Source organism: Hippocampus guttulatus, chromosome 20 (assembly GCF_054856545.1).
Source record: "Hippocampus guttulatus isolate MCC_2025c chromosome 20, RoL_Hgut_1.0, whole genome shotgun sequence".
NCBI classification, from domain to species: domain Eukaryota; kingdom Metazoa; phylum Chordata; class Actinopteri; order Syngnathiformes; family Syngnathidae; genus Hippocampus; species Hippocampus guttulatus.
Window position 1 is genome coordinate 8,803,503 of NC_141280.1, and position 26,367 is coordinate 8,829,869.

Genomic DNA, 26,367 nt, shown 5'->3' on the forward strand with positions numbered 1-26,367 from the left:
GATCCAAGAGGATAACATTTCTTTCTCGACAACTCGGAGTATTTGGAAGCTTTTGCATTTTAACTCATTCGGACTGAGTCTGAAAAGACGTTTAAAAACGTCTTTGGGAGTGAATGAGTTAAGCACACATCGTCTCTTGTTCGTTAGAACACAGGACAAATGGCACCTTTTGGTCTGCGGTTTAACTTCACTCTCGTAATCAAGCGTTGGCCCTCAAGTGAGCATTTTGAAGAGATGTCGATTTGGGGTTTACGTTCAAGACGGCATTTGCGTATGATGAAAAGTCATAGCGGTACAATCGGATTTCAAAAGCAGCTGTGTGATAATCAAGGTTAGTCGCGCCCACTGAAGTTTATTCTTCAGAGCGTCTCCCCCCCAGGGTGCCTTTCGTCACTTTATTACATAAAACATGGTGAGCAACTCGATAGTCCCTTGATCTCAAGCCACTACACTTGACTTCATAAAAAGGTTGAGATGGCGCTCCGCGGCAGCGCTCATCATAAATGGCTGACGGCGTGCATTTGTTTCTCATGCTTGATCAGCTCGTGACATGAACATCCTTCTCGAATATTATTTGGTGAACAAGTGAATCGTCTCTGTGCTCCGACTGTAATTAATAAAAACATCAACGTTGAAGATACGCTGGATGAAAACCTCGTTGCTTTCCTCTCGTCGCCTCCTCTTTCCTGGTCAACTGTACTAGGGAATCTTCGCTTCATGCTAGTAACCCTGCCAACGAATGAATTTGTCTTCCTGAATCAACTGTGCAGTATGCTAGAGTGGTTACTTGCCTGAAAACGGAAATGGAGACCATTGAAGCAGCCACTATTGAGATTTTTTTTTAAAAGAGATTGTATGAAAAGAAATGATTCTTTCAGTTTTCGTGGGATGTTTGGGGCACCCTGGAAATCTCAATTGCCGACATTTGCCTTATGTTAAGTTCTGCCACATTGTCATCTCACCAATTTGGGGGAGTCACGCTTTGGAGAGGACAAGCGGCCGAATAGCAGGAGCTCTTAATCCCCGAGGGGTTTCAGTGCCGACATGAGGCAGATTTGGCAGACATATGCAGATCGACAACTGATGAGTTAGACTCACATCTGGATCTTTTTACTTCACGAGATATGCATGCATGGATGCACTTTAACTGCTTGAGATTTTTAGTCAAGACTTGATACATGAAGTACATACACTGCCATACTTACTGTTTTGTTTTTTCCGCACTATAAAGGCACACCTCAAAGCATTCAATTTTTCTCAAAAGCCGGCAATGCGCCTTATAATCCGGTGCACCTTATATATGGATCAATATTCTGATTTCTTGGATGTCGTATTTTAAATGTTCTGTAAAGCGCTTTGTTACAACTGCGGCGGTTGTGAAAGCTCTTTAATAATAAATAAAGCTGTATTGTATTGTATTCCCGTTAGCGAAGCTGCACCTAGTGGATGCATAACGCAACCGCAGCCACTAATGTAGCTTCTATTCTACGCGATTTATAATGCGGGGCGCCCTATATATGAAAGCAATTTTAAAATAGGCCATTCATTGCAGGTCCGCCTTATCCTCACCTTATCCTCCGAAGCGCCTTGAGTGCGGAAAATACGGTCCTCAAATTTTGACTTCATGCAAAGCTCGTTCACGACATTCTAAAAAGCCTGATATCACATAATGATCTGTGTTTTACAGCTGAGCCCAGTGTTTGCCAATAGTAAATGAGCCAAGAACCAGATGGTCGCCTTTTCCATATTTACTCGTGATAATAAACACGAGCAATAAAACTTTCCCCTCCGACAAATTAGCGCCCAAAAAAATACAAATAAATCCACTTTGTCGACTGCATGTGCGACTGATTGATTACATCTGTATTGTGTATTGGGTGCGCTCCTGCCTCCCAGCTGGACCCTTTATTATCAGAGCTGAAGGGGGGGCGGGAAGGTTGGGGGGGTTGCCCCAGGGGCTTCCGTAATGGGCTGGGTGGCCCCTGACTTCTTGTAATGCGCATGTGATGGTGAGAGAAAATGAACAATTGCGCCACTAAATAATTGTCAATGGGAGGACTTACTTTATGCATAATAACATGGAGCTGATACACAAAGAAACACAAAGCCAGCTGAGCCCCCCCCCCCCGTGTGTGTGTGTGTGTGTGCAATAACAGCAGGCGCTGTCGTGCGCAAGCAACACAGACCAGCCCTGACGTGTGCACTCAGTGCACGTGTGGGCGTGCGTGAAATGTTATGTTGTACATTAAAGTCATTTGTGCGCCTCGTTGCTTTTGTGCCTCTCAAATGCAATAAACTGTTTTGTTGCCCCCCCCCCCCTTCCCAAAGAAGCGACTGCTTAGTATGTGTGCTTGTGCAATGTGGCTGTGAATGGCTGTAGTGTTGCCATATGTTCTCACATTCGGATGTGCTAAACTCAGCCATGCATAATTGTGTGTATGCATGTGCATGTGTGTGTGTGCGTGTGTGTGTGCGCGCACTTCATTTTCCAAAATATGCTAGCAATGGAGTGGAAAGTGTTGACGCTTTTCCATCTTTCCTGTCACGTCACCTCGTCTTTGCCCTCGTCTGATCATGCATGTTTGTATATATTTAGCGCCGTTGCATCACACACTGCACTGAGTTTGTGAACAAGCACAGCGGGGGGGGGGCTAAGAGTGGGTTGGGGCTCCGAGCGCAAACGCAGTAGCACCGTAAGATTACTGATTACACTTCAAATTCGTAATAATGATAAAAGCGGTAACTGTAAACACAGTCCTCCTAACCTCGCTGCCACCGATTGCCGCAAGTCCATTATTGTCCTGGCCACCGGGGGCAGTAAAATCCAGTCATACAGACACGATAAGAGGCATGACTACTCTTCGTAACTTTGTAAGCCACAGTTCACAGAGGAAAAATAATGTATGCAAGTAAGTCTTGTGATGATACATCCCATCAACAGTATTTTCCAAAATATGTTAGTATGAAGCTAACGGGGCCATTCGTCAGGCAAAGCGGTTTGGTAGTTTTAAGTACACCACATAGAAACGTCTTTGCTTTTTGTTTAGTCTGACAGTAACGTCATTAAACAGCTTGAAGCCTACTTTCTGAAACAAATGTTCTCTCTCTGCCAAACAGCTGCTTGCTTTGAAGTGAGTTGGAGTTCACTGTCACCAGCGAATCGCAAAATTCTATTTGTCAATTAGTGCGTGGATCCGTGCAAACTATTGAACGAGATAACAGTTCGTACAAGACCCTTGAGTTCTGCTGCTTCTGTCTGCCTCAGGCTAACGTGTTGAGTGAGAAAGAGGGGCAACGATTCAACTCGGCTTTACGTGCTCTTGTCATCTGCCAGGTCAGCGTCTTAGAGCGTCAGATCATTGACTTCCTGGGCTACCAGTGGGCTCCCATCCTGACGAACTTTCTCCACATCATCGTGGTCATCCTGGGCTTGTTTGGCACCATCCAGTTCAGACCGCGCTACATCACTGGGGTAGGTTTTATACGACACTTGAACAAGCCTCGAAGCGCATTTCTCCCACACAGGAAGGAGTATTAGCATATGTACAGTATGGAGCGTAGCATAATTATTGTGTTTTTCCATTTTCCGCTGACGCCGTCAGTAGTTAAAATGTAGTACAACATTAAAACGTACTGCGCTAAAAGGATGTTAGCCATGCTAGCTAGCTGCTTCACTAGCGACGATCGTATTTATTTCAACAATAGGACACGCTAACTCGTAGCGGGTCGCAAATGTTTGTTTTAAATGCGCGCCATTGTAACACATTAGTGTTCCTGTTTCTGAAGTTGCGCATTGGCTGAACACGAAAGGCTATTTTCAGCGTTTTAATGGAAACCTGAAACGGTTCTTCGAGTGCTGCCGTAATGACAGTCTTAATCCGTTTTCCTCTCCCCAGTACGCAGCCTGGCTGGTCGTCTGGATGACCTGGAATGTTTTCATCATCTGTTTTTACCTGGAGGTCGGCGAGCTGTCCAAGGTAACGTTTCCCGTCCTTTCTCGATTTTTGTTTTGCTGCTTCGCTTTTATGCAACGAATGTGCACTTGGCATACTTGATGAGGCGCTACCATCCATTTTTCTTTTAATCATCGTCCAGATTCACGACGTTTCTAACCACCATCTCATGCCAGCCCAGCCTCTGCGTCCTTGTATATGTGCCAGATGCCTAATGAGCAACACTTTGGTAATTTTTGCAAATGTGATTCTTTAATAGGAGTTATTTTGAGAACGCCGACAATATAATACAATAGAGAAGATGCAGATATGAATCCGCTTACTTCCGACCTTCTGGCCTTTTTTTTTTTTTTTTAGTTCGCAATATTTACAATCCCCTGTCAGTAAAATGAGTTGATTGGAATTAGAGATGATCTACTCGGGCAATTAATTAGGGCCAATCAGTTCTTTCGTAAACAGAAGAAATCAGTGCTGATTGTGCTTGATTGCGGGTCTGCGGTGTTGGGGAATGAATGGAAGGGGGCGGGTGGGTGGGGGGGGGCGTTTTTCAGTGTGAATAACTTTTATTGAGCCGTGGGGGGAAATGTTTTTGCAATCAGGCATCTTATGCCCCGCTTATCAATGCGTTGATATTTGGGTTGTATTAGTTACAGGAAGGGGGGGAAAAAAAGTGTAATTCACGCTTAATTTTCTTCAGTCAGTTTATTTTTCCCTCTGGTATTTTATCTCTTCCACAACACACAGGCCTTGATGTTGACATTCAAACTGTGCCAGAAAGTTATACTTAACAATTTAATAAAATCTCCCGGTAGGTTGTGCAAAGGGGGGAAAAAAACAGCTTCATTGATTTTGTTTTTAATTTTATTTCTCCAAGACTCACAGCTTCTGAGGGCCTATTTGAACAGCCCCAACAAGCTTCATGGATTTTTTTTTTTTTTTTGCCGTCATAAAAGAAACCTAAATTGTTTGGAATTAGCTTTGAAAAAGATGGTAATCCACCCTAGCATGTTGTCATATTGGCCTCGGTTGGAATCAACGGCATACCCTCAAATGCTCCCCACTTGACCTTTTACCGAGTTGGAGTTGAGTAAACGAATGCCACCGCTCAGTAAACAAAACCAGCACTGTCAAAGTCTATGAAGCTGACTTTTGTGATGGGAAGTATGGGAAAAACAGGCCTCCCGTGTGATCTCCACACATCTGTTTTCAAATGAGCCCCTTTGCTAATTAGTAGCGCCTTCATCGATTAAACGCTGTCCAATCAGAGCGAGGCGCAGTGAAAGCACACGCAGCATAGCTTGTTTTATGACCAGAGCAGGATGTGTGTGTGGACACGAGTAATGCTCAAGGGCATATTAACCTTGACCGAGATATTATAGAGGGTGGTGCACCCCCAGATCAAACCAGCTTCACCAGCTGTTTGACGAATCTATCAGCACCGGTCCCCCTGGCTTGTTTACTGACTCATTACGTCGGACGGCATATAAAACAACGCCAAAATCTCACCGTCAAACAAATAAAGCGGCAATAAAAAAAAAAAAGTGTTAGTCTCACATTAAAAAAAGGGCCGACTTGAAGGAATTGCTTCACAATGAATCTGAGAAGAAAACGGGCCTCCTGTTTAAAGGCTCATTAGCGTTTGCACTCGCAGGCTATTAGCGGTAACGAGTGTTGGCTTAACATGGGCGCTCCCCTCGCTTTAATGTTGCCTTATCGGCTCTTCTCAGGGCTAAACCCGGCGGTGCGCCGCGTGTCAGCGAGCTTAACCTCCCGCCATCGCCCGGTCACCACGGCAGCAGTTTAAAAAAAAAAAAAAAAAAAATGGTAAGCACCCACCCGAAATTAAAGATGCAAGGTTAAAGACAAAAGTGTGGCTTCAAGGGATGCGTTAAGATCATTTAAGCGCCGAAAAATTAACAGCGAGCCGTCGCAGGAGTCGGATAAGAGATGAAAGCTATGCATAGATGAGATATATCGAACATTGGAGATATGAATAATACATTCAATATAATCTACCTTTTTATTTATTGAAATGAAGAAGGGAGGAGGGGGTCGATTTTGGGGCAAGGCCTTGAATTGAACAAATGCATTTTGGAATGACAACTCATTTGACTGATCGTTCAAGACCCACAGAATATTGCATGACTGACGTCGATTCCCCAATTGCCGAGGTTGGGGTGCTACCAACCAGGTCACGGTCTGGTGGTTGGGAAGCTCTGGTTCATACAACGCTTAGACTCTTCGAGTGTGATCTGCCTAAATGTGTCCAATTTCTCTCCCTCAATGTGCCAAACTAAGACTCACCACCCTAATCTTTCTTTTCAACAGAAAATCGGTGCTGTTCTGAAATCCAAAGCAATGGGGGCCAAATTTTCACACCAAAAATAAAGGCCGCAATCGCGTTAAAACGACCGCTTCAAAACAAATTGGCTGACTGTTTTGTCTTTTCCGGCAGATGTTCTGAAGACTTTTTTTGTGGTTCTACTCATGAAAGACATGCCTACCAAATTTCATGTTGATCAGTGAAACTGGCTTGGTGGGATGAATTTTAGACAGTGTAAAGGTCCAAATGACAACATCATGGCCATTTCAAACCAAAATGGCTGACTTCTTGTGTCATTTTTGTGGGTCTACTCATGATAGACGTGCCTCCCGAATACAAGATCATCTTCAATACTGTGCAGGAAAGTCTTTTACGACATGCGTTAAGACTCTACACTTTTCTACCTACTGTCAGATTCTTTTCATATGCTTCTAGTTCTAGCGGGATCGTCACTTAACGTCGTAAGTGTGTAAACAGGAGCGTCTATGAGCTGCGATCATTCCAGTTGCGACCGGTAATTGACGGTCTATATGAGAGGGGCGTTTAATCAAAGTTTGAAATGACACACCAAGCGACGTCCCATTTAATCTCCCTTCCTTTTTGCACCTACAAAGTCAAAACTTGAAAACGTGTGTCTCGAAGTTGTCGCTATTCGAGGCCAATTGCAATTCAAACGATGACGCTCTGTGCACTGGCCAGTTCATTACATGACTTGAATAAGCGCCGGCTCTTACTTTGAGGTGGCCCGATGAAAGTCGGCTCCATTTTTCTCCATTAAGAGATCGGACATGCTTCTGTGTTTGAAAGCGCCTCCCAATCAGAGACGTAAAATTGCACTATAACGTCCTTGTTCATTTTTATTTGCCCCGAGTCCTCGTGTCCGGGTGATACATCCCTACATTGCCCGCAGCTCTCTACGTTTATTAGTGTTGCCATCAGACTCTCGGCTATACGAATAAATACTCAGAGGCCGGGCACAGCACGACACATTCAGCTCTTCACATTTACATAATGCCACATACTGACGGATGTGAGAGATCGCAGTCAAATCCGTTGAATTTGCTTGGGTGATGACAAATATTTGTTTGATGCATAAAATTACCGCCAGCGGTGGCGAGAAGTCATCCCGGGCTGCTTGATGCCCAGTCGGTAAGTTGCAAAGTCAGCTGTGATTCACTTACACACATACAAATTGGTCGTCACGAGTCATTGAGAGAGTCTCGACTCACCATTCAGGCACTTGAAACCCTCCAAAGTCTATTGGAAGAGTGGAAACGGTCGCGGCTCGCAAGGAGTAACAGTCATTGTTAAGACCCAACGCGATCTTTGCGCTCTGCTCACCTTGCATACCACCACCCACACCCAACCTTTTCAAACCCAAAGTCTGCAGTACTTCTAGTATTTTGAACTTGGAAGTCAAGGTAGCACTGCACATTAGAAACATTATGAAAGACTCAGGTTGCTGGAATACAGTATATCTATCCCGTTAGGTTGTCACGGGGCTTTCCCGTCGCACAATAACAAGGCACTCTTACGCAGCCTCGCCAGTGTGAAGCCCCTGGCCAAAAACTGGCTGTCAAGTCGGTCTTTGGAAGAATAAAAAAATAAAATAACCCTCCCCCGCTCTTTCATCTTTCCCTCTGTGACATGAATTTGCTCATGGCTGACAACAAGGCACTCTCTAAAGTGTCCATACACCAGTCCGAAGCCCCAGTCCACATGGTGGCTATCAAGTTGTTGTTTTAAAAAAAAAAAGAAAAGAAAATACCCCCCACCCCACTCTTGTCGTTCTTCCAGCTTTCCTTGGGTGTCTGACGTGTGTGGACTCACGGTTTACAACGAGGCGCTCTAAAGCAGCCACACTATCTTCAAGGAATACATATTCTCAGGGTGTAAGCATCGCGAGCTAGCTACAGTAACTGTCGCTTTTAGCCAAGCTTAAATAAATTAAAAAAAAATCACGAAAACTGAAAATGTGCTAAACGGATCTCCTCAACTGTGGACGACATAGTTCTCAGTCTACACGTTTCCAGTAATTATCTTCAAGCCAGTAGAATGAAATAACTTTGCAGGGTCTTTAAGGCAGAGGCCATTTTGTGTTGCTATCCATCCATTTTCTAATCCGCTTATCCTCACACGGGTTCCATTGACCTGCCACGTATGTTTTTGGAATGTGGGAGGAAACCGGAGTACCCAGAGAAAACCCACGCAGGCATTGGGGAGAACATGCAAACACTGAACTTCTGTACTGTGAGGCCGGTGTGCTAATCAGTCGACCACCGTGCCGCCATTTTGTGGAGCTTACCATGAAAAAGTATCAAGATAAGTTTACTGTGTTGACAGAAAGTTGAATTTTATCAGGTTGAAAATGCTTCGTTTTAAGAGAGGAGCTTGTGGGGCGAGTAGCATATTCGCGTTATCATGCATGCACACAAACACACACGCAGCAAAACGTCAGCAGTCCGTGGGGTGGTATAATAGATGCAGCCACCCCCTCGGTGACAGAGGCACACACATTGACACATATCGCACTCAGCTGTCAATCATTTGCTTGGGGGGGGGGGGTAGGCAGGCTAGGCGTGGTGTTGCATCCCTGCGTGGTTTCCTTAGCATACTGCATGCGTTAAAATGTGCACCCGGCTGTAGGTGTTGCATGTATAATGTGTTGTTTGTCATGAGTCAGAAGAAAGCAAGGCGCACGCGCACACACACGAGGGAGTGTGAAAGAGGGAGTGAAGACGGTGGGATGAGGCGTAAAGACAAAGATGAAGGATGAAAGGCCAGAGATGGTGGGCTGGGGGAAAATCGCTGTCTGCAATAATGCAGCATTGAGATTCACTCGTGTAATCTGCAGATCAGCCCCCATAACCGCACCGCTTACATTATGCAAGCGCCCGAGATCATTTCGGCAAAAGAAGCACCAATAAACACCGACTTAAAGTGTCACTCCCATTCCTTTTCTCCTTCGCGTTTTTTTTTAATAGTTTGATCCGAGCAATTCGGCCGATGACTCACAGTTGCTGTATGATTTTTACGCACTGCTGTGAATTAGCGTTTGGCTTGTTAAAAACGCAGGCGGCTGATTAAACAGATTGACTGTAACAATGGCATAACATTAGAATCACTCTTATGACCCATAAAAAAAACAAAAACAGATGACTCTGTAAAACGTCTGTCTGTTGCGGTAACGGAGATCGAAGGGGCGTTCATGAACTGTTGGATCCCTTTATTTTTGTTAGATTTGACCTCAAAAGTCAAATACCAATAAGACATCGTTGTCCTATAACTGCTCAAATGCCTTCCCATGCTCCCCATGCTTGTGTGGCTTTTCTCCGGGTACTCCTGCTTCCACTGACTTTCCCAAAACATGCAATTCAGGTCGACGAAGTCTCTAAATTGTCCCACATGTGTAAACGCGAGCGTGAAAGGGCGTTCGTATATACGCAAGCCCTTCAGTTGACTGGCGACCAGTCCTGGGTTTACCCCTCCTTTCACCCACAGTGAGCATCTGTTGGCGTCACGGAAGTCAAGCACTGTAGAAAATTGATAGAAAGCGGAGCTCTCCGACTACAATTACAAGAAGTGATTTATGACGAGAGGTGCGGCCAACAGGCTTTGAAGAAACCGATCAACGTACTGAGAAACCGAATTAAAGTCTGTCTCAAGCCCACCTGGGATATTGTACACTGGCGACAATTTATAGCGTGACGGCCACGTTGCTATATTGACTTCGTCTCTGTTTCGAGCGCCCAGCTGCCACATTCGGCGCGCACGCGCACACTCAAATAAATAAATAAATAATTCCCCAGGAAACACCCCCCCCCCCCCCCTCAACCAATTTGATAGAAGAGAGGTGCTTGAGGCATTACGGGTTAAAGTCCCATCCAGCACCCGTGGGAAATCACAGGCAAACAATGTAGGGGAGATGCAGCATGACTGATGACATTTGGTGCAAAACAGGCACAAACCGAGAGACAAACGCAGATGGAGACGGTTTGTTAAATAGAGTGAAAAATTGACTGCAGTTGAGAATCAAGCTTATTTTTCTGACCTCACTTGCTTCTCAGCCTCAGCGTGTCTTTTGTGTCACGACGCCCAAACCACGGGCGTTTATTTACCGCCTGACTGATTCTCGCTACACGACCGCCGGAGCCTGTGTTGTATATTTAGACGAGGCAAAAACGAGGTCAAATGCGACGCGGGGATCTGCGTGTGTGCTGCAAGCTACGGTGGGTCGGATGCCGCTGATCTCAAACAAATACCTGTCGGGCATGGCTTTTTGTCTTTTTTTTTGTAACCTCCGGATGCACCGCCCTTTTGCATTGTCTTTTTCCAAGCATCTTTCAAAAACAAACTCCTCCAAGAGAGATTTTTTTTTTCCAATTGTCAGACATTTGAACCTTGTAAATCGGTCAGGTGCCAATCGTATCTGTTTTTTATTACCTATGTGTATGACGAACATGCTGGCCGAGTTAGACGATGTGAGAGCAAACTAGACTACCCGGAGAAAACCCACACAGGAATGCAAACTCCACACAGGAAGGCCGGAGGCAGGATCAAACCCGCGACCTCTGCACCGCGAGATCGACGCGCTAACCACTCGCGCACCGAGCCGCCTGATTTTAACTAAAGATATAATAAAGCTCTATGTTTGTTTGTTTATCCTTCCACAGTATAAAATCAAACAGCATACTTAACATTTGACATTTTCTCGGCTTTATATCTTGTTCAAGCCCACTACTTAAGGAAGGATTAAAACTAAAAAAGTGTGCGTAGCGGTCATACGATCATTGATGATTAACCCTGTAAACCTGATAACATGATCAGCTGTCCACTGTAGTAGCCGCTGTCCCTGAAAGGGTTAAGTGGATCAAACTTAAAAATAAATAAATACATTTTTAAAAAAGGTTGTTGTTAAAGGCGCAAGAACGTGCTGAAATGTGTGCTTCCGAAATTTCCGACCAGTGTCACAGAACTCCGAGTAGCCCGATGCAGTCACTTAGTGGCCCTTGGGCCGCTCTTAACCCATATGCTGCAGTCGATGTAAATAAGTTTATATAATGCAACATACAATTTTACAAAAATTGTAAAAGTATTATTCCTGAATATTTATTTTACTTCCAACCACTCGACATGTTCAATGGCATTAGCGCTATATACACATATAGTTCTTATTTTTTCTTTGTATTTTTGCCCTCTATGGACAATAAAAGCGGTACTGTGCTATGACCAAAACATATATATAAATCTATATATATAAAACATGAATTGGAATATTTCATATCACACAACTTTTATGCTTTGTCTTTGATTTAACTCATTCAGTACCAGCCAATTCTAAACCAAGTCTGAAAAGACGTTTAAAAACGTTTTTGGGAGTGAATGAGTTAAAGATGACAATACACAAAAATCTACAAAAATTGTAGAAATTGTAACACATGGGTTTTAATGAAGAACACTGATCTTACTCAATGAGATTAAAAAAAATATATATATATATATATATATATATATATGAATACGTATAAGTATTCAGATCTACATCGCCACAGCTAGAAGGTGACGAAAAATCCTGAAAGTTCTTTCAGTGTCTGGCATTGACCTCGGGAGAAGTGCATGAACCCTTGCCTCTATCCGTCCATCCATCCATCTATCCTCCCCACCTTAATATGTCCCTCGTTCACAATCTGGCCATGAGACAGAAGACCGTTTTGAAAGGCCCCCCGTTTCCTCCTCCATTCCTGACTCCCAAGGGGCTCGCAGACAAAAGGAGAGAAATAGGAAACGGAGGGGAAATTGAGCGAGAGTGAGGAAGGGAGAGAGACGTAACCACAGAGAAAGAGAGGGGGGTGGGGGGACCAGACGTGGTTCATTGAAGCGGTAGCACCAGTGCAAAGTCGTGGACAAAGACCTGAGAGCACCAGGCATTTGTGCTCTCAACCTCAAATTATTTTCCATATACTTGAACGCCTTTGTCGTACGCATAGTCGGTGAGTTTTCATTCAAGGTTTGTCATGTACACTCGTTACCATCAAATGAGTAAAAAAACAAACAAAAAAAGGTTATAAAAGACGTTCAAGTCGACCGCACGCTTCATATCCGATTGTGTAACCTCAATGGTTCTCAGTGACTGTAATCGCCCCCCCCCCCCCCAAAAAAAAGTGAAGTACACATCATGTTTCCACTGGTATTTGCTCTTTATCGATTGTTGTGGATGATCGCGGCTCATTTAAAGCCAAGGCGGTAGATAAAATAACAGGAGCGGGCATCAAGGGGCGAGACGGAAATGAAGATAAAAGGAAGATGGATGCAGGTCGGGGGGGCGCACGTGGGGTATCAGAGGCAAGCGCAGTGACAATGGGAGGCCGATGAAGAGCGATGACAGAGCCCAGTTGGCGCGCGAGAAATTTCGCGAGATTTTTACTCATTACAAAAGACGAGCACAACAAGGGGAGACGGTATTAATCAGAGCTCAGCACTAATGAGGCATTAAGTCATTACACGAGAAGAGAAAGAGACCCAAAAAAGGAAAAAAAAAGGAGGGAGACAAAGGAACGCGCCATATAAATTAATTAGGTGGGAACATTAGTGGGGAAAATGAACATTTTGGACGGATGAGGCGGCACAGTCGAGTGAAGATGTGACAGCGGGATGAATAGAACAGAGCGGCGTCCTCACTTCTGTTGTTAATGGAGTCACCCGACCTTTATCCTCAACAACTGTGCACCGAACAAACATTTACGATACACGTGGCCGCCAAGGACATGTTGATCAGCAGTTGGTCAAGGCACAACTAGGACGGTTCACTACTGTAGTGCACAGGTGTCAAACTCAAGGCCCGGGGGGACAGATCCGGCCCGCCACGTCATTTTATGTGGCCCGCGAAAGCAAATCATACGTGTCAGCTTCCATGATCATTGCTCAAATCTGGACCGAAATGTCAAATTGTCATGTGTGATAAATATAATTTTTTTAAACCTTATTTACACTCGGGCAATAATTGAAGAAACAAAAAAACAGTTGACTGATTTCAAAACTAGTAATCTATCAATTTGATCAATTATTCGGTTTCACTGCCGTAATGGTCCTCCGATCGAAGACGTAACTTCAAAGTGCCCCGTGACAAAAATGAGTTTGACACCCCCTGTCATCGTGCCTTCTCAATAATATTAAGATGGCTTGCAGCGGCAGTACATACTTCACGCCTCGGCTATTTAAAACCATCATTAGAGCTTTTTATACGTTTTGTAGCCGAATCTTTTTGTGATCCTAACATCCCTCTCTTGCTGCCTCAATGGAGCTTCTACATCTTATGATTTATTTTTAGCCACCAACATCCCTCCGCTTTCTTTATATCTCTTCATCTCGCCGCCCCGGAGATGACAAACAGTTTGACTTGAATTAAAATGCGTTTAAAAGGCGGCTTGACATTTGGCCTCTGCCGCCGCCCATCCTTCCTCCGCTATGCTAGTTTCACCTCTGGCTCGCTTTCTCTCCATCTCCCCAGGACTCTGACCTTGTCCTCACCTTCAACCTGTCCATGCATCGCTCCTGGTGGATGGAGAACGGCCCCGGGTGCAGGGTGACCCCCATCAACCCACCTCCTTCTTGGGCCCCCGAGGACCACCGATACATATCGATATCCGGGTGCCTGATGGACTTTCAGTTTGTGGAAGTGGCTCATTCCTCGCTGCAGATACTCCTGGCTGTAAGTACAATCGCAATCCAATTCTGGCGCTGCCTTGTCAATTCGAGAGAGCATTTCGAGTAAACGGTCCTAACTTGATGGGTCGTCTCTTCATCCCGTCTTTTACATCTTATCATAATACGTTTGGAATGGCGTGATTAGGGCTGCGACGATTTATTTGTATAACTCGAAGCAAAATCTTTATCCCACAGCTCTGCGGTGACCATTTTTATGTTACTGCTGACGCGAGATAGGTTGATGCGGGGAGGAAAAAAAAATCGCATAAGAGACTCTCCGAGGTTTGGGGATCATTTCACGCTGAAAAAAAGGAGATAAAGTGCATAGCAGAACTGGCTTACACAACAGCATGCCGACAATCGTCGAAACAACTTGGGATAACATACACATCGGCCAATTACCGGTAGCTTAACGCTGCCGGTTATAGACGACTGAGTCTTCAGTGAACCTGACATGCATGTAGGTACAAGCAGAAAGCATCATTAATTTAAATGAATTTTAACGTGATTACATTTTTTCTTGCGAGATTAACGCGGCACACGTCACAGCGGATTTTACGTTGCTCGATAAATAAACCAGAAACAAAACAACAAACGCGCTGCAGAATTCCACGCCCATGTCTGTTTTGCCAGCCACGGCAGCGCAATACACCGAAAACGGATACTTAAAGAGTTTATGAATGGAAAGTTTACTTTTAAAAAGTTGCCAGATTGTTCCACTGACAAGACCAAAGTTACCTGGATGTTTTGCAGTCGTAAACTGAGCTATTATCATAGCACATAGAGTCTGAAATACCACTTAATGGCCAAGCACACAGCTGACGTGAGTACTCCGCCCCCTCGTCTCAGACAGACAGCTATGGATCATTTCAAAGCGAAGAAAATGGATGACACGACGAAGAACAAATTTGCTGAAGCCAGAGCTAAATGTATGGCTACTGCATGCAAGCCTGTCAACATTGTCCACAGCTCGACTCAAGCTGAAATCATTCGCATTGCATCGAACGACTCCACTACGGAATGCCAGCGAGAGCCTCCATTACAAGCTGCGTACAGAGATTGTACGTAGCGGAGAAGGCTAAGGTACACCAAGCAAGAGAAGACACTGGTTCGGGAGAGAAATAAGAAACGAGGTTGATGAGCCTCTGGTGAATAAAGAGCAAAAAAATATCAAAGGAAATTCAGAAACGATAAAAAAAATGTGTGAGTAATCACGATTAATTTTGAGTTAATTAGAGTTAATGACATTTGCGTTTTTTTTCGATTAAATATTTTGATCGTTTGACAGCTCTAAAAAAAAAAAAAGTAAAACATGCATTAGCTTCTTGTAACCAAATAAATACAACACAAATCGTCCAGTGCCAAACAACAGACATAAACGCAGCTCTAAGTGTGACAATGATAAACAAAGCATTTTTGCGATCCTTTCGCCTGCTAATTAGCTCATTAGCACTAACTTAGCAGCATTGCTACGTTCGTACACTGTGCTCGGCACTAGCAAGTTTCAGGGACAACACGAAAATTATCTCCGAAACAGATTTCTAAATACCTCTAAACAGTAACACAATCCAATTTACAGACATTGCTTTCAAAGGTGGACAGAAAAGGAATGTAACACAGGAGGGCCAATTTGAATGACCACAGTCAGACAAGGTCTGACAAAACACGACATTTACTACCCACAATACACTGCGATTGCGAACGTTTTCGGAATAAAATACAAGTAAATAACGCTGACTAGATGGAAATTATTTTAAACACAATTACCCTTTTGCATGGAATAACATGAATTATGACGTTTCAAATAAAAAAATTTTGAACCCCCTTTTTTTTTCCTTTTAACTGTATGAAATGCCTTTGAAACTTTTACTGTGGGCAGAACAATACATACAATTAGTCTTTGATATCGCGTCTCATGACAACTCCAAATATTTTCCAGAAAAATGTTTCAAATTGTCAGTTAGAATTTCAAGCTAGCGCAGCACGGAGTAAACACAGAGTCTAACGCTTTGCTCAGTTAGACATGAAGCCTCTTCAGAGATACTGCCTTCTTTTCGTTTCATCTCTGCCAAAAGGATTTCCCGCTGCCCGTCGCTCCACCCCGACCCCTCTCATGGCTTGGCCCTCCGGAACCTTTCCTCTGCGGCAAAACCGAGATCATTAGCAGGATCAGAGAAAACAACAGGGAGTGAAATAAAGAGCGGGATTGACGGAGGCCTGTCACCTCTCATCACAGTCTCGAGCCCGCTTGTCCACTCGCACATGCCAATACGGATGCGCTTGCGTTGAATACAGCGCCGCATATACATCCATATACAATATCTGCGCGAGGGCATTCATTATTAAATCAGCAGGAATGAAGAAACGCTTCAGGTGAAGCAGGTGCCTCTGCACTCTCGTCTCTTTGGATGACAGCCTCGCACCGCCATGGCAGTTGACAGTGATACTTATAGCATGGCGGAGTGCCAGGCCGCCACGCAGGTGGACCACCATCTCACTATAATTGGTGCGCGGAAAGGCTGTCATGCCTCCTGAGCGCGCACACATCGCGCAACCTGACCGCCTCGTCGACAGGCCCGGCCCGGCCCGGGCGGCTTAAATTGGTAGAAACGCTGTCAAAGTTCTGAAAGGCATTCATTCTGCGCCTCCGCTCGCTGTTCAAGTCCGGCGGTTATGTTGTAATTATTCTGTAGTTTGCTATGCAGGCTTGCTTGTCGAGTCTGTTAAATCAAGGTTGGGGTGTACAAAAATGTGATGTGAAAGCCTGCTGCTACAGGAATTTTCAAAAGTAATGCTCTGTACTGTCGGGGTGGGACAAAATATCATAATTGTCGCAAGTATGCAGACTTGATACGACATCATGTGAATGTCAGTCAGTGAATGACCCTTGTGAGGATAAAGCCGATCGAAAAATGAATGGATGGTAATGTTTTAGTACAGGCCAACTTATGTTATTACTGTAATGCAGGGGTGTCAAACTCGTTTTTGTCACGAGCCACATTGTCGTTACGGTTTCCCTCAGAGGGCCGTTATGAATTTTGGGAAACCATATAAATGTTGAATCCCCTCCACATACATGTATTACATACACAGCGCACCAAAAAATGGATGAATACCTAGTTTTACAATCAGAAGTCACGAATAGTGATTATTGGGGATTACATATGACAATTTTAAATTTTGGTTCAGACTTTAGCAAGCATCATGGAACTTGACATGCTTGATTTGCTTTCAAGGGCCACATAAAATGGTGTGGCGGGCCAGATCTGGCCCCCGGGCCTTGACTTTGACACATGTGCTGTAATGGATGGAAAAAGGTCAGCTGATGCCGAGTACATTTCTTTCAATTTGGTTCTGATTCCTTGGAGGTTTAAGTCCAAGTTGAGGGTCCATTTTGCAAGACTCAACCGGTCCAGGTCCAATACTAATGGTGCCAAATTCTTGTGAGATCACACGACGTCGAGAGAAGAGTTTTGCCGTCGTCGCTTGCCGCCGTGCGCTACCTGACGACTCATTAGCAAGACAAAGAAGGGACGATAAAAGCTTTTCCTCTCTGCAGCTAAAGACTAGATTAAAAATTCTCGACACTGCTTTGCCTTGTTGTCTCCAGATGACAATTGAATACCTTACTTCTTAATGGACGGAATCATCAAACGCAGAGGAGCTGGCGTTATCATTTCGACATGAAGATCTGATCTGAGAGCAAGCAGGAGGAGCGTTTCGGTGTTGTGGAGGCGTTGCGGCGCCACGTTTTCAGCTCGGTGGCGGGGAAGAAAAAATTCTTCTGCTTCTTCTCCTGCACGATGACAGCGGTAATTGAGACCAGAGGCAGTTTTAAGACCGGGCTTCCAGTCGGTTGGGTCTTGAGTGTAATTTCTGTGAGTGGTAGGAAAAAAAAACCCAGAACAGAAAGGGGGATTATTTCATCAGCCAAAAATCATCTTTTCTTGTTTTTGGTTGGCCGGTGCCTGCACTCAAATCAACCTATTTTTCGTCGTCAGAAAATCACAACTTCTCCTCCACTGTCATTTTCTCGAAAGCCAAATGCAGTCATCATGTGATGTGATTTTTTTTGGGGGTGGGGGGGTTCTATAGTTAACTCATTCAATCCCGAAGACGTTTTTACACGTCTTTTCAGACTTGGTCTAGAATTGGCTGAATGAATTAAACATAGTGGGTATTTTTTCAGAGCACACCTGCTGACCTCTGACGGCACACCGGGTTATGAATCGCCGCTTCCCTTCCCATACAGATGGCTGCCAAAAAGCTGTCCCTGACTTTACTGGCCTTTATAGCTTTTGACAAGTGCAATGCTTGGTGGCGACAGGGCTGATAATCACGCCTCAAGTGACCACAGTCAGAGGGACGAAGCGTGGACGGTAAATCCGCACCAGCGTTCCGGCATGCAGTCTGTATGTTTTCATTTCATGCACACGACGTTGACGTCCTTTGCGCCCCCGATGCCATCGTTAGGGTCAAAACATCCCCGGGAGCAGGTTTTCCTCAGGGCGGATTAGTGCTTGCGGCGGCCGCTTATTATTCGAAGATCATGGAAGGAGAAAGAACAATGCCACGGCGTGTCACTCAGCCACTGTGCTCTGCTGCGCTAATCCCATATTTGATGAATAAGTAATAACCTGCGCGGGTCTTGTTTGGTTTGTCCGAGAAGGACATTTTGTCCCTGATTCAGTTCAACAAGACGTTTTCAGTCAGTGCAGTGCTTCAAACTGCTTTGAACCCTTTCAGGGTCAGCGGTTCCTCCAGTGGACAGTTGATCAGGTTGTCATTATTTGCGCAAGAAAGGGTTCATGTGTTACGCCGTACTTTTCCGCTTCAATTGTTGAATCATGCTAGTGAAATGAAGCTCTTATGCCTATTAGGGTAAAATCTCGATGATAGAACGTTCATCACGGATACGCTAACAGATTTATTCCTGTCAAATGAGACACCTTGATGACGGCGCAATTTATCAGCGGCGAGAGCACAGGAGGGATTAATAATCAGGCGGAATGTTTGTGCTAGGGGAAAGAAAAAAAAAGATTATCAGACGTAGACAGGCCACATCGGGGCGATTATGCACACTCCTCATCTACGCGAGAAGCAGGAAAAACGGGACTGAATCAATTAGGAATTTCAGTCGAGGCGCCATCTTCACAATGGCATCGTTACTTTCGGCATCGTTACAAAGCTCGGACGCTTTTTATTTATTTATTTATTTTTAATGCGGCGTCAGCACATTGCAGCAGTCGTAGGTTTGGATTAAGACAAGCTCACCGTGCACACTTGCTTCGTCAGGGAGGCGCCAGAGCCCGGGTCTCATCAGGTCAGCAACATATGGATGGCCTCGATGAGCTCCACTGTCTTTTGTGAAAACTCCTCTCAACGTCTGGGATACTGATTCATCACACTGAAAGTAAGAGTCAACATTTAACAGGGGAGTGCGTGGATCGCCGTCGCGTTGTGGTGCTACGATGTAACAAATGTGTTCGTCGGTCGGGAAGTACATAAGATGTGACGTATTTTCCGCACGAGAAGGCGCTTGGGAGTATAAGGCACACCACCTTCCATGAATTTTAAAACTGTTTTCATATATAGGCGCATAGAATATAAACTCCAAGAGTGGCCGCGGTGGCGTTATCCATCCACTAGATGGAGCTACTCTAAAGGGACTACAATACAATACAATGCAGCAGAGGCATTTTGAATGTCAAATCCACTTCGGTCCTGCTTTTTATGGCAACAGAAAGCGATAGCTGCAGGTTTATTTTATAATGCACATCTTTGGGCATGATTATGAATGCATATTGTCCGATGGTAAGTTAAGTTTGTTTCGCAAAGCCTCTCCATAAACCCCACTTACAACCCAGTCTCGACTTAGCACCTGCGCTAAGCTCGTCTCTCATTTGAGATGCATCAACAATACTTGTTTGATACCAATTACTACTTTGCTATTATCCAGGGCTTTGGCGCCATCTTTGGTTGCAGAAAGAACACAATTGTGATAGGCGGAGCCCTGGCATGCAAAAATCTGTCGGTTGGGTTAGGTCCGGAAATGCCACCTACTGTGAATATTTTGTCGAGAACATTTTGTAACACTCTGAAAGGAAATATTTGTCGTCACCTTCAGCAGCATGGCAATAACATTCATTGCTCATATCGTTCTCTTCGAAGCGTTTGAGGGGACAAAAACATTTTGCTGTGAGAACCAACACCTGCTGAGCAGCCCATCTTCTAAATGGGGCGAGGACGTTCTCTCGGACGAGCGCGTGTCCCCTTAACGTTTCCGCCCTGATTTACACGTGTGCCTGTTGAGAGTCAAAGTTGGAACGATTATTTCTCGATAGGCTAAACTGCTCCCGCTGTCACACCGAACAACCTTCCTCCCCCCCTCCCCCTTCTTTAGTTACTAGGTAACCATAATTCGGAAAATGGATAATGGATGATGCCACCATCGTCAGTGCAGTCGTTTCACAAGAGCCGCAGCCTTCCCCTTAATAGCTACGACGTTCGTAATCTAATTCATGGAACGTAAAGAAATGAAGAAAGGTTGGTTATGGTCTGGAGTTGCTTTTCTGCATCATCCGTTTCTTTTGTAAAACTATCTGTAAATGGGAAGTTGAATAGCAACAAATCTTAGGACAAACCTGGTAAAAAATAACCTCCCTTGGCAGAGGGAAAGCAGCATGTATTCAAAAGAAAAATGTGCTTATTTTCCACCAAATTTACGAGTGTTTTTTTTTATTTTTTATGAGGTGCAAAAAACAAAAAAAGTATCAACACCAGCAAAGGTAAGATAAGAAATGCACTACTATTGGTGTGACTTTGTATCTGACTGGGCTTTCTTCATCAGGAGACAATATAACCAGGCAACCTTTTTTTTTTGTCAACAGGATATTGTGTTTACATGCATCAACACGGAGATGAAATACTTGAGTGGCTCGGAATATTAACAGGATATTAATGTGCATCGCAGCAGGGGTGGTGGGTGCTCGCGCTTCCCTGCAGCCGGCCACACAAAAGTGGTCAGCCATTTTCAGAGGCGATGAGCCTGCCAATGGCAGAACAGACGCTGCTTCAGCATCCGGTCGAGAGCAACAAACGCTGTGATGTCGTACGGCTGGCATAGATTGAAAAATGTACAGATTGCCAGGTTAGCCGTTTTTTGAGCGACATCACCAGCTACTGGCCTGGCAGGCATATTGCAGCGTTTTCTGTTAGCCGGGAACAAACAGAGCCAAGAAGCCTCATTTGGTTCCGGCCCGAAAGAAAGAATAAATACCTTACATTACTTCCGTTTTATTTATTTCAGAATCTGAAACATGCTTTATTTGGAAAAATTACAGATTCTCTGTTACACCCGTCGACAGTATGTCACTTACGACGCAGATCAAGGCGCGCTTCTCGGTCACGTGATGGGTTACCGCTAAAATGAAACCCGGGAGCTAGCAAAACAAGTTAAAAACAAAGGTTTTGGAAAGTTCCTTCGGGAAGTGGAAAAGGCCCAGCTCGGAAACAGAAGAGGAGCCTGCGACTTTCAAGAAAGAGAAGGCTGCATTTAATAGACAGTATCAGGAGTATTTCTTAAAAGACGGATTTATCTCGACGGGAGAGTCCCACCCCACTCTGCATAATATGCGGCGATGGTGAGTCGTATTTTTCATACGCTTTGTATTTACGGCGTATGTGGAACTGGGAGTCGCGGCTTGGAATTGAAGCGGATCTACATGGGACAGGAGAAGAGAGCCAATCTCTTTTTCGTTAATGGATGCTACAGCTTCTTGTTGCTTTCAAGCTTAGCTTGTAGCGATCTTAATTTGAAGGCACGTTTAAACATTACCATAGCGACCAGAGAGTGTTGCGACCAGATCGGATGTTCCTCGTGTCGTGATTCGTGTTTATTGTTATGTTTCGAAAATACCGCCGTTTTCATGCATATCATTTTATTTTGTCCTATTTATCCGTCACGACTTCAAGGCCGGTCCCTGAAAATATCGTCTGACATCAAACGGTTGTCTGAAAAAAAGGTTGGGGATCACTGCACTAGAGTACTGCTGTTCCTGAACGCGTTAAACAAACTGTATTCTTCTACTTTGTGCCACTCAACTGCGTGGCAACGCCGCAAAGCGCTTTATTTCTTCTCACTAATTGACTTGTCAGTCATCGCGAGGACGTGGGCGACGGAAGGCGAGGCGAGCATAAAGGCAAGCCGGCCGCTTTGGGATGTGAACATTATTTACACTAAATGAGGTCGAGACCTTGAGACAAAAGCGGACTGCCGAATCGAGCTGTTTTGCGCACGCCGCTTTGGCGAATAGCGAAGCGGGTCAACGTTGTCTCGAAATGCCAGCATTAAGCGGGGGTCACTCGCTAACTCATTCTTTCATTCGTCCGCCGGTTTCTGCACGTCGACTTTGTTTTTGATGAGGCCAGCCTTTGACCGCCGCTTCCCGCGCATCTGCCCCAATCGGAACCCTCCTCCTGGTTGCCATGGATACAAGCCGCCAATGAGAAGGCAGATCAGAGCGCAAAAGAGCTCCAATCTTAGGTCGGATTCTTGCATCCGTGTCCTCCCGGGCTTTGCTACCTATAGAACGATCGAAGCTTTCTCTGTGAGTTTTCACCTCGTGTCATTTGGTTTGTCAGTGAAAACGCCAAGGCTCTTTTCTGTATGTGTGTGTATGTCTATGTGTGTGTCTGTGCGCATTTGTCCAAGCGGTCGGAGATAATGCGGCATTCTGATCCACTTACACGGGCCGTTCTTTTTCTTCGACTGAACTGGCGGCGCTTCGAGGACTTTGCTGCCTGTGCCGAGGTCACCTCCCTCAACGCTTTCAATGTCTTTTTGTGTTTCCTCCAGTTGGCGGGCTTCATCTACGCCTGCTACGTGGTCAAGCTCATCTCAGAGGAGGAGGACAGCTGTGAGTGCACATGTACACACACACACACACACACACACACACATATACACACATACACACATACATGTCTGTGGTATATATTGGGTGCCCCGACTGACAAGTTTTGGTGTCATCCACATTGAAGTCTGCGTTTACACTGACGACCCATAGCGGACAAAATGGCTTTAGCACTTGACAAAAGAAAATGACTGGAGTAACATTATCATGCAGAAGTCGTTCTCAAAAACCGAGAGTGATGCAATCAATAAAAGAAAGCGCTGACTAAAGAGTTTAATACTGTAGGCCAATATGAACCACTCCCAATTAACTTCAGGGCTGACCAGTTCCTTCTGCGCCACAGCATGACAGTCATCCAGTCTTTACAAAGCAGGTTTACTCAAATGCGTCTAACCCACAGGTGTCAAATTCAAGGCCCCGTGGGCCAAATCTGGCCCACCACGCAATTTTATGTGGCCCGCGAAAGCCAATCAAGCATGTCAACTTCCATGATGCTTCCAAAAATCTGTACCCCAATTTAAAATGATCATATGTAATAAAAGAGCTGTTGACAACATTTTATTGTTACCAAAAGCCCTCATTACAGTCACTTAAATAGTGGAAGAAACGTTTTTTCTTGATTTCTTTATATGGTTTCACAGTCATAATGGCCCTCCAAGGTGAAGGGCAACTACACCGTGGCCCGGGACAAAAATGAATTTGACACCCCTGGTCTAACCTGACTCTGTTCCCCTCATTATTGTCGAAGAAAACATTCAAACTTTCAATCTTGAGGCGACAGAATACCCACACGGCTCCTACAGAGTGAGGGGAAATCTGAAGTTCATCTTTGCAAAATGAAAATGGACTCTCCCTACCAAAATGGCAGAAAACATTGCGTAAAATAAAAATACAACCAAAAATATACTGTATATAGAAAGTTCTTGAATTTGCATTTCTTGTGTATGTACAGTCTTTCACGCAGTTGCCACGCAACTACCCTTGAATGACACACCAAAGATATTATCAGTGTCATCAGTGTCATCTTTTCAAACATCTCGAGGGTGTACTTTTGAATGTAATTAAAAAATTAATTACATTCGTTCGCGATGACAACATTTTAAACACCTTGCATGCTGGTAAATCTCGCCGTGTATTAAATACGCCCGAGGCCGTCAGTGGAGCTAAATCGCAGCAGAGGTTCTGATGGTGGATCGATGAGCCGCCATGTTTTATTCAATAATATATGCGAAATGACCGACAGCGCTGACCGGCAAGGAACGAGACAATGGATATTCCTTGGCAAGCGCAAAGTGAGGCAAAAGTTTGATTTCATGGGTCTGGTTGTATTTTTCGAGGTTATTGAGACATGACCAAACTTTTACAATCCACCGAGGAAATTGCGCTTAGTTCAGAGTCTGAATAATTGATATCCTGCAGGGATGCCCTTTGCTTAAATGCGGCACTTCGGCCACTGGCATCGCCAAGCACCGAGAGAGCTGAACGAGCTCTTTGGAAGAGTAAAACAGGCTTTTTTTTATCCCACATCTTCAGTTTAAAATCGTTAGCAATTAATTTTGTGTTCGCGGGCCATAAAACTCATCTTGGGTCACACGTGACAAAGATCGAGAGTATCTTGGTAATCCTGCAGTTGGAATGAAATGCTCCATTCATTTTCTTTTCATTGTTTTCCATATACAAAAAAAAAATAAGTTGAACTGTGTCAACTCACACGACATCGCTGCTCGGCTAACTTGGCCACCGTTCTCCTGAAAATAAATAAATAAAGGCATTAAAAATGATTTCCGCGTCGAAAACGGTGTTCGTAAAAGTCATTTTTCATTACGTTACAGTAATTCGCTCTCTGATAAGCCTTCGAGCTAATGGATCTGTCAGTCAAACCGTGCCTCGGCGGATTACGTTCCGCGCGCCTCGCTCGTGTCTGAAACACGACGTGTCCCTACTAATGCGGCCTTCCTGCATTCTACCACAAATGCTCTGAATTTGAAGGCTCAAATCACGGGGCGTCGAGTTATATTGTTCACATTTGGTAACCGTCTGACAGTTCTTCAACCTCATTTTGGGGTCTGAATTTTTGCAGATTTTTCTGCTCAATGCTCTGAAATGGCTACCTGACATCAAAATGGCCAACTTTTTTTGTGGCGCCTCCTTATGATAGACAGAGTCCATGTTGCTGAATTATCCATCCATCCATTTTCTGATCCGCTTTATCCTCACAAGGGTTGCAGGGGGTGCTGGAGCCTATCCCAGCCATCTTCGGGCAGTAGGCGGGGGACACCCTGAACCGGTTGCCAGCCAATCACGCACAGAGACGAATAACCATCCGCGCTCACACTCACACCGAGGGGCAATTTTGAGTGTTCAATCAGCCTGTCATGCATGTTTTTGGAATGTGGGAGGAAAACGGAATACCCGGAGAAAACCCACGCAGGCACAGGATGAATTTTGAGGTGCTGAATTAAAAAAAAAAAATCCTTGGGGCCACTACTGAAGCCCATTTTTGTTTCAAACCCAGCGCCACCACTGTATGTTAAACGTTTAATGCAGTACGAGGTAAAAACACTTAAAACCAACACAAAGCTCACTCAGAAACAAGGAGGGCGTACCGATTGGTCTCAACTGAGCATTGCCACATTTTAACCCTTTCAGGGACAGCGGTTAGCTACAGTGGACAGCGTATCATTTTATCAGGTTACAGGGTGCATGAAATAAGTGACTCTTTTTCAGGAACTCCCGATATCTGCATATCGGCCATTATTTAAAACCGTTGACAATTATTCTCCCAGAATTTTTTTTTGGGGGGGGGGGGGGTGAATCAATCGTAATCGCCTCTGCGCTCTTGAACGCAGCGAGGGGAAGAAAATGTTGGCTCGATAACGCGCGGGCTGAACAATAATCGCGGCCAATTCAGGGAGGCGGTGGGGGGGGGGGGGGGTTTGAATGGGCCATGGGTGAGGAAGCTAAGGCTCACCGAGGGCCCTCGTGAACATTCGGAGCTGCTGAGAAAGCTAATTAGTCTGATAACTATTCCGTGTGTGCCTGCTTCAGTCGGCCACATTCTAATCAAACCCTTGCATGTCGGCAACACACACACACACACACACACACACAGGTTGTGTGTCAAGACGGCGTCAGGGACTGCCGGACTGCAGCATGAGTCAGCGGGAAAAACTCTGGCCGCGTCAAAATACGGAATTCCGGCGGTGGCGCTGATTGCCGGTATAACGATCCGAGCGGTGTCGAGTTGTGGCGGGCGCCCGTGATCCAATGACACCGTCGGCAGACAAAAGATTAGCGGTTGTCCTGTTGCGTTTTATAATCAGTCTCGCTCATGAATACATGAAAAAGATTATTGGACTATTTGTGACAACGCCGGGAATAAGGTAAAGAAAGTTTCGTGTATATATACTCTGATTAAATGTCAAATGTCTTTTTTTGAGAAACGTCATCATGTCTTTTTTTTTTTTTTTTT

The 26,367-nt window shown here is 44.8% G+C and overlaps 1 protein-coding gene and 1 long non-coding RNA gene across 3 annotated transcripts in view; one reads left to right on the forward strand and one right to left on the reverse strand.

Annotated features, from left to right (window-relative positions):
* The window catches only part of LOC147187907 (sodium/potassium-transporting ATPase subunit beta-1-interacting protein 2), a 51,850-nt gene that overhangs the window by 21,006 nt on the left and 4,477 nt on the right, over positions 1 to 26,367 (forward strand). The window contains exons 2-5 of one of the 2 annotated variants that reach the window (XM_086100999.1): positions 3,335 to 3,472; positions 3,897 to 3,977; positions 13,784 to 13,984; positions 22,838 to 22,898. In XM_086100999.1, coding sequence (XP_085957125.1) covers positions 3,335 to 3,472; positions 3,897 to 3,977; positions 13,784 to 13,984; positions 22,838 to 22,898 — 481 coding nt within the window. Of the gene's footprint in view, positions 1 to 3,334; positions 3,473 to 3,896; positions 3,978 to 13,783; positions 13,985 to 22,837; positions 25,633 to 26,367 lie in introns of those variants that run through there. The other variant, XM_086100998.1, reaches the window with a different exon arrangement.
* Positions 17,617 to 22,891, reverse strand: LOC147187909 (uncharacterized). Its single transcript, XR_015097717.1, has 3 exons — positions 22,729 to 22,891; positions 19,255 to 19,387; positions 17,617 to 17,856 (listed from the first exon to the last, which is right to left on the reverse strand). It is a non-coding gene; the product is annotated as an uncharacterized LOC147187909 (long non-coding RNA).